Source organism: Lates calcarifer, unplaced genomic scaffold, assembly GCF_001640805.2.
Source record: "Lates calcarifer isolate ASB-BC8 unplaced genomic scaffold, TLL_Latcal_v3 _unitig_2708_quiver_3703, whole genome shotgun sequence".
In the NCBI taxonomy this organism is placed as follows: domain Eukaryota; kingdom Metazoa; phylum Chordata; class Actinopteri; family Centropomidae; genus Lates; species Lates calcarifer.
In genome coordinates this window covers 12,244-21,316 of record NW_026116386.1, presented here as the reverse complement: position 1 = coordinate 21,316, position 9,073 = coordinate 12,244, and the positions used below count along the sequence as shown (strand labels likewise).

Here is a 9,073-nt window from a genome sequence, read left to right as displayed (position 1 = left end):
CCAGTATTTTAACATTAACATTTAAACCTGAAATAGGACTACAGGAGCTTTTGCAGATTCTTGTGCTTTTTAAGAATGACAGAGATTGAAGGTTAATGTTTTTGGTAGATTCGCTGTGGATAGGGAAGGAGTGAACCTATCCAGTAGTAATGGAGATAACACTCAACAACATGCTGTTATATTTAAAATTATTGACCCTACTGTTAGTGTTATTGCCACTATAATAATTGTCATGACTGCTATAGCTGTTATTACTATTATTATTACCACTTAACATCTCTGCACAGTGGTGCAGTGGTTAACTGTGTTCCAAGAGGGTTGGTTTGGGGTAAAGCCCAGTGTATTGAGTTCTTGAACCAATGGTTCAAATGGATACCTCCATTGCAAAAAATGATATGAAAAAATTCTGATGATTCTGTTGAAAACATTTCTCCAACTAAGAAGTAAACCAAGGACTGTCTCTATGCTGTGTTTTGTCCTAAAACCTTATTGAAATAATTCTAATTTAGTGTTTGAGTTTAGCTGATTAAAAAAAAGCTTTCAAATTTCACTTGAAAATTGCAATTGGTCGAAAATTGCTGGGTGTTAAAATTTTTTGAAAGAAGTTTTACTAAAACAGTTTTGGCAACAGATACAGAATTAAAATGGTTTTAAAAGGGAGGTAGGAACTGGGTCAAGCATCAACCAGTTACAGAATTAACCTGGCTTGAATGCTTTAATTTGTAATCACTCTGCATAGGAGCTCTGGACAAGATGCTTGCCTCTATCGCTGACCCATTTCCCCTGAGCCTTCCTGCCAGGCGTTGATCTGGAGCTGCTGCAGTGTCAGTGATTCCATACATGACTCTTGAACCAGGAAAGTTTCAGTTAGCTCTGTCATTTAATGGAGCTTCATGTGCAAATCCTTCAGATTCTCTTGCAGTTCTTTTTTTAATTAAAACTCCTCCATGCTGACAACTAAAAGCTTATTATAGGATTTGCAGTTTTGGGATTATCTTGCTCTTGACCATAGTAGGAGACTCTGTAGGTAAAGTCCAGATAATGTTTTTTCTTCCCAGGATGCCATCCTCTGGTTCCCAAGTAATGTTGCAGATACCAACAGGTCCACCGAAGAGCTTAAAGGCTTGAGTGTTTGGGTCTTTACTTTAAAAATAGCATCAAATAAAAGCTCTAAAACACTGAAGTTACAGTCAAACAAACCAGGGAAGATGGGCCCAGGGCAGCCATGTTGACGTGATGTCAGTGATACAGAAAAATTTACTGAAGGGTCAATTTCCATTTGTTTGTTTTTTTTTATTTCTTTATTCATTACTGGATGTTTCAGTGTACTTGCGTGTTCCCTTTGTTTTCTGTCACTATGTGTTTTATGTATCTCTACGTTTGTGTGCTTCTACAGCATCTGTGACTCACAGACAAACAAGACAGCAGGTGGTGTGTGATGTAATGTGGGGTACATATAAGTCTGCTGTCTGTCTGCAGGATCTACCTGAAGAGGAAACAAAGTTGGGAAAGGAGACAAATCAGTGGCGAACTGGATCCCTCATGGGTTCAGAGATGTCTAAATATGCACACTGAAACTTCCCTCTGGGCTTTTAAGAGTGCAGAAGTTGAGGTATTTTCTTCTTGGTATTTCTTTGAGAGAGCATTGGAAGGATTTTATAACCATTTTTGTTGATAAGTAAACATTTAACTGGACTTAAATATACACAATACACAATAGTTGTGTACCTTGGGACTGGTGAGCAGAGGATGTCAATGTCAAGGTCCAAGCTCCCACTGCTCCTGTATGGGATAGCTCCTTTGCTCCTCTCCAGTCATCAGCATTAAGAGACAGACCATACAGAGCGCAGTGTCGCTGGTTCGGGCCAGCAGCAGCTCCTGGGACAAGAGAGAGGTGACAGCCAGAGATGGAGAATACCTGCTGGGGATAAAAAGGCTGAGAAGGCTTTACTGTAATGTGGGCATTGGCTTCCACATTCAAGTCTTACCCAATGGAAAGATCACAGGTGTGCATAATGAGAACAGAAACAGTAAGTCATTTTACCATTTCCTGTTAAATGTAAGGTTACATATAAGTATAACAAGAGAGAATTTTGATTCAAATTAGAACCATTAGGATCAGTGATTATTGTACTGGTTGTTAATAGTAATTGATCACTACTTTTTTATTAGTAATGAATTCATCATTAGAAGTTCAGGGGCTCATTTTAAACAGCTAAATACAAAGTATGTATAATAATAGACTGGCACTGCTGACAAATATTTAGTGATTCCTACTAAATATAACCTCAGCTCTGATGACATGAAACAGAATCAATCAGCAGTGATCACAGTTTGTTCAGCTTGATCCCGACTCACTGTGATGTCATGCTGAAATCAGCAACAACAACACCATGAGAATAAGGTGCTTTCAGTTTTTAGAGCCGGCTGATTACATTTTGATGTGATCTGATGTTGTGATTTTTTTGTGTTATGAATGTTTACTCTGTTAAACAGAGTATGAATATTACACGCCTTACTTGATCAGAACTTTGATGGGCCCAGAGAGGCTTTTTAAATTCAAGTGTAGTATAACAGAATATAAACTAGAAAATGCATTTCCTGTGGAAAATGTGTGTGAATGCTGAGAGCTGAATGGATCGCTGAAGCAATGCTTAAAATGGCTGAAATTACTGTTGAAATGAAGAAGAAAAATGTAAAATTTGACAGGCAAAAGTCATTGCTGAAGTTTAAAATGGCTGAAATTATCAGAGAGAAAGGGTAGATGCAGAAGCTTAAAGTTAAAACCAACAGCTGAAGCATTTGTTTGAATAGCAAAATGGAGACAAAGTTGAACATTTTAAAAAGCATAAAGAGTTGAAGAAAGTTGAATCAGCACAAATGTGAAAACGTTTAAACCTTTTGATAGTTGAATGGTTTCTGTAGCAGAAAGTATGCAGTAGTTACAACACAAACAGGGTGGAAGCAGAAAGAAAAACAGCTAAATGCAGAATCAAAAGTGGGAAGTCAAAATGTAAAACTGGAGATGGAAGCTTAAGTGCATTAGATAGAAAAGCAGAGAGCACAAACATGTTGAGGAATCAGCTTAAAGGCAAATAACACACAGCCAAAGCTGGAAGATGAAATATGAACGTGGAATGTCTGAACTTCCTAACAGGTAAAATGGAAAGAATTAGGTATCATTAGTGTGTGTGTGTGTGTGTGTGTGTGTGTGTGTGTCTGACTGTGTTTGTAAACAGCACAGAGATCAAAGGCGGCAGCTACAGTGAGCTCTGAGCCCAGACAGCCACACAATACAGAGATTTGCTTCTGCATACCTCTCAAACTCTCCCTATTTATTCAAAAACCATAACTCTTATCAATAAAATCTTGTGACTGCCAGCACCAGGAGACTTTACTGAACACAGACATGTGTCATTTGTGTAGATAAAGTGAAAAATGACCACAGTGTGGCAGTTTAAAAACTGGCCCGGTTTGGGTTTTGTCTGAGGAGAGCTAAAATGGAGATGAATGAGGCAGTTGAGGGCTCCTCTTGGTGATCAAGGGAGCTACCTCAAAAATCGTAAATCCTATGGCTTAGGGACAGTGTTATTACAATCTGAGGTATAAATTGTGTGTGAGAAGTGAAAGGTGTGGGCAGGAGAAGAGTTGAAGCACAAAAATTTGAGAAAAAGTTGAAGGGCTGAAAGCCAGAGTGGATGATGTCACTGCGTGACATCGCCCACTCTAGCCAGCGCAAATACACACCCATTATAAACTCAGAAAATCTCATGAAATGAGCATGAAATATAAAAACTGGACAAGATATCAAAAAGTTGAAATGTAAGTTGAATAGCTGAATATCTTGGGACTTGTTTAAAGTTTAAATGAAGTTTCTAGCACAAGTATGCCGAAGTAGTTAAGTTTCTCTCTCTCAATTCATTTGAATGGGAAAAAATCTTAGAGAAAAAGCTTAATATTTCAAAAACTATAGATAATATTAAAAAGTTGAATGTAAGCAGGCATGTCCTCGAGAAGCTGAATGTTTTGATACTTGAACGGTTTCTGTAGCTCAAAGTATGTAGGACTAGTTAGCCGCTGAAGAATTGAGGGATCAGAAAAGAGGATTTCAATTCAAAGGCAGCAGCTACAGTGAGCTCTGAGCCCAGACAGCCACACAATACAGAGATTTGCTTCTGCGCATCTCTTGAACTCCTCCTAATAATTCAAAAACCATAACTCCTATCGATAAAATCAGGTAACTACCAGCACCAGGAGACTTTACTGAACACAGACATGTGTTATTTGTGTAGATAAAGTGAAAAATGACCACAGTATGGCAGTTTAAAAACTGGCCTGTGTGAAGAGCACAAAATTATCTAGAGGTATAAATTGTGTGTGAGAAGTGAAAGGTGTGGGCAGGAGAAGAGGTGAAGCACAAAAATTTGAGAAAAGTTGAAGGGCTGAAATGACATCACCCACTCTAGCCAGCAATACACACCCATTATAAACTCAGAAATTGCTAAAAATGAGCATGAAATATAAACTGCTGTCATTCAAAAACTGTACAAGGTAAAAAGTTGAATGTAAGTTGAATAGCTGAACTTGTTGGGACTTGTTTAAAGTTTAAATGAAGTTTCTAGCACAAAGTATGCTGAAGTAGTTAAAGTTCAAAGAGGCTGAAGTTTTGAAGGAGTTGAACATTCCGTCCATTCATTTTAATGGGAAAAAATTTGCAGGAAAAGTTGAATATTTTAAAAAGTATAAATAATATAAAAAAGTTGAATGTAAGCAATAATGTCCCGAATGAGCTGAACATTTTGGTGGTTCAATGGTTTTAATAGCACAAAGTATGTGGGAGATGCCAAAAAACGTACAGAAGATAATAATAAGTTTAAGAATAAAGATTTGAAGAACAATAGTGCATTCACACTATTGAATGCTGTTTTAAGTATTAGAGACAACACAAAACATGTGGTAATGAGGAAATAACAAAGCCCTGTCACTGTAACTACTGTGGTTGACTGATCACTGAGGGAAATGAGGGTTAGGTTTAGGTGGAACTCCTCTTCTCATGTTGCAGCATTCCAAGGATATTTTAAACACTAACTGATGTTCTTCATTTCAGTTCTTTACCTCGGGCTGTGAAAGAGGCAGAGAAGCTCAGCAAACAATTCTAACCAGCAGCCATTTCTGTATGGTTGTCATGGTGATGAATGGTTAGTGGTCAGCCTGCTGTAGGCAAATCAATATGATCATCTGCTTTACATTAATGTCTATCAAAATTATTCTGTATTTTATTAATAATAATGTGAAATTTAGATGCTGTCATGGTAATCACTGATGTCCTCCAGTGTGTATGGCTCATAAAAACCTTCTTTTTTATTTGCACTTATAGCAGCCTTATAAGCAGTCTGTTCTGTGTTCTGTTCTGTTTTGTGTTGCTAACTGAGATTTTATGGAAAAATAAACAGGAAAAAGTAATGACCTTATCCATGAAATCAATTTGACTTTCCTAAATTTCCATTTTTGTTAATCTTTTGATCACATCCTGAGCAGTTTGCCAACAATAACCAACCAGTGATTTGGTGACACAGGGCCGATGGTGTGCTACCACCCTCCATATCTCATGTTAGCTTGGTGTTCCACTACAGTAGCTTCATCTGTAGCAGGGGCCCACTGTGGACCTCGACTGACCCAAACATCTGTTTTGTCTGTCTAGTGTAAATCCAGACGTGTCCAGGTGTGTGCATGACATGATGATGGTCAACTCTGACTCTGACCTCGGACCACTGTCCCCTCAGAGCCTTCTCCTGACATGCTAAAAATGTCAGTGACAGATGATGTTCTGACAGTAGAAATCTACTGAGCAAAACTAGGTTTCATGAGAAACAATCAGCATGTGACTAAAACTGAGAGCTGAGCACACAGCTGCTGCTGGTCAGCTCTGACCTGAAGACGATGTTCAGGACTACAGAATTAAATAACAGTGTGGGAAAACCCCATCCAGCTGTAACCTGTGGTTTCTGTAAACTGTGACTACATGCTGATGGCTCTGTCCTCTGACACCAGCTCATGTCACATAGGGCGGCTGGTTTGTCCACCAACCGGGAGGTGTGTGTGTGTGTGTGGTGTGTGTGTGTGTGTGTGTGTGCGTGTGTGTGTGTGTGAGAGAGAGAGAGAGAGAGAGAGAGAGAGAGAGAGAGAGAGAGAGAGAGAGAGAGAAGGTCAGGTCCTGTGTTTTTCCTGAAACTACCAGGTCTACAGTTAAATGATGCCATTTCCTCTAGGTGTGTGGGGAACTTTATTACAAATGAAATCAGTCTGTGTGGTAATTATATGAATCATTAGGAGTTTCTCCTTTTGTTGAGCTGCCTCCTTTTGATGTCTGCTACTGATGATGATGTTCATGTTTCATCCCAGCCCTTCTAGAGATTTCCCCTGTGGAGAGAGGAGTGGTGACTCTGTTTGGGATGAGGAGCGGCCTCTTCATCGCCATGAGCAACAAGGGGAAACTCTACGGCTCGGTAAGAACTGATTGGGACCAGGACAACAAGTTTGTCAACTGAACTAGAATTTTTTGGACACATTTTTTGGACATATTGATTCTGTCAAACAGGATAATTTCCTCATTGCATCTCTCCCATGCTGTAACCTGTCACTGGTGTTGAATGTTGACTGTGTTCACTTTGATCAGATCACACACAAATACACTCACACTGGTTAGTTATAGCTCAGCAGCCTCCTTCCAACTTTTCTGGCAAAAGTGGTGTGTCATGACTTTTTTTAATACATTATGATTCAGATGCTGCTGTCACATCAGTTTAGACCATGATGTGATCAGTGACAATGCATTTCACCTACAGCAGTAAACTTTGCAGCTGCTGTAGGTTCAACGTCTCAAGAGTAGTATATTTTTTTTTCCTAATACCTGCCTGATACTGTGGAGGTCCTCCTCAGTCCTCCACAGCAGCTCTGACCTGTAGAGACCTGGACTCCACAGATCTCTCAACGTCCCTGTGGTACCAGGCACTGAGACATTAGCATCAGACTTATTTAAGTCTCACTCTTTGAAATCACCTGAGTATCTGATTTATGACCTGAAATAGAAGAGAATAATAATTAAACCATGTAAAAAATTAATAATAAAACTTATGCACAAGGAAAAATTCAATAATTTTCAACAGTTAAGTAAGTGAAAATATTATCACATTATATTTGGACACAACTGTAGCTGAGGTAGATACACTGTGTGTGTGCTGCCTCTGTCTGATATCTCTTCTTGTCACAGTTAATTGCAGGTCAGTTTCTTCTGGCCTGAAGCCACAGGTGTAATGTTTTATGTGGCAGTGACTTTCCAAACAGCAGACTGATCAGCTGTAGTTTAAATAGTTGTGAAAGCTGACTGAGTCTAACTCAGCCGTAAGCTATACACCAGTTAGTCATCCAACGGTTAGTCATCCACTTAGTCATCTAACAGCAGTCCTGTATGTGCAGAGGTAGGTGGCTCAGTCATGGATGGGGGCGGGCAGGTTGACCTTTGTGAGGGAATTTGCCAGGATGGTACATTCAGTCCCTGTGTGTGGTATGGCTGACACACTGAATTATCATAATGGCCAGCCATGCTCTGATGCACAGAGGGTGTAATAATGGTGTTTGCCCTGATGACATGTTGTGCTTTTTGTAGGTTCACACAAACAGCAGTAAGAACCTGTTGCCGGTCCCTGATCTCAGCAGCTCACTGAGCCGGTTCTTCCTCATGCCACGCCCCCTGAAATACACCTGTTTACAGCAGCTTTATCACTGACACCAGGAAAGTTCTCAGTTTATAACAAAGACAGTTCCTGTTTAACATGATTTTTATGGTTTTCATGTCAGGAAATAATTATGACTTACACACAAAAAATGGAAGAAATGGAAAATAATCTCATATTATCAGTACTCACACACACAGATACGTGGGTGAGTGTCAGCCATAGTAATAAGCAAGTAATAAGCAAGTTTAGAGGAGTTTGGGAGTGTTCTTCAGAGAGCAGAGTTAAAGGTTCTGTCTGCTCACTGGTCTCAGTCACATCATGTTATCCTTTGTTGTAATCTTGATGAATGTCTGTTTTATGAAACCAGTCCTCTGACCAAGTCACTTAGCGTTAGCTTGTAGGAGGAGCAGCTCACAATGAGGGGAGAGAAACACAGGAGCTGTCGTACCCAACTCCTGTGGAGCCATCACCACCTTCTCTTAATCATCCTAACACTACAGCCAGGTGCATCATATTAAGAAAGGGACATCTCATTATATCATATTTCATTAACTGGAGAAAAAAATAGATGAATCTATGAAATAAACATTCACATACCTGACTCATCATCAGTAGTAACTGACTCATGAACAGCTAAGCAGGTCACAGGATGTAGAGTTAGGTTTTAGATGAGTTCAGTTAGATTTGATTCTAATTGCTTTGAATGGGTCCACTGTGTTTGTCAAGTGTTTGTTCTGAGCATAAAGAAGTTCTTCGTCCTTCAATCGACTTTAATTAGCCTTTTATCGACTTCCTCTGATGAACATTTTGTCGTAACATTTTTTGCCTGTTTATAAGTATTCATATATACTACATACATACCATATAATGTACATTTGCACCATCTGAGAATCTGAACCAGTGACTGAGCTGATGAACTGTTTCCTGTCCTGCTCTCTTCATCCTCCTCCTCCTCTCCTCAGGGCCACTACAACGATGAGTGCAAGTTCAGAGAGAAGCTACTGGCCAACAACTATAATGCCTACGAATCAGCTGCCTACCCTGGCATGTACATTGGCCTCAGCAAGACCGGCAAAACCAAGAGAGGAAACCGGGTCACACCCCATGACCATGACACACTTCCTGCCCAGGATATGAAACTCTCACCAGGACAGAGCCAAGTTAAAGCTACTGTCTGGTCAGACCAGGAAAACTCTGCTGCAATCTGAAATGTTTCTGCCCATCACATACTAACCAGAGCTGCATGAAGTGTTATTGTATACTGACCAGAGATCAGTAATGTGGCATCAACATGGCTGTGAATGAAGACTCCTACAAAGCAGTATCAGTGTTAACCC

General features: G+C 39.7%; 1 protein-coding gene across 1 annotated transcript; it reads left to right on the top strand.

Moving 5' to 3' along the window:
- Nucleotides 1-1,814: 1,814 nt before the first annotated feature.
- On the top strand, nucleotides 1,815-8,873 carry LOC108893019 (fibroblast growth factor 4-like; the record flags this gene model as incomplete). The annotated part of the gene is given in 4 exon segments (XM_018690802.1): nucleotides 1,815-2,030; nucleotides 6,403-6,506; nucleotides 8,699-8,838; nucleotides 8,840-8,873. Coding segments are annotated over 4 exon segments (494 nt in total), but the record flags the coding sequence as incomplete, so codon positions are not given.
- Between the last annotated feature and the right edge of the window lie 200 nt (nucleotides 8,874-9,073).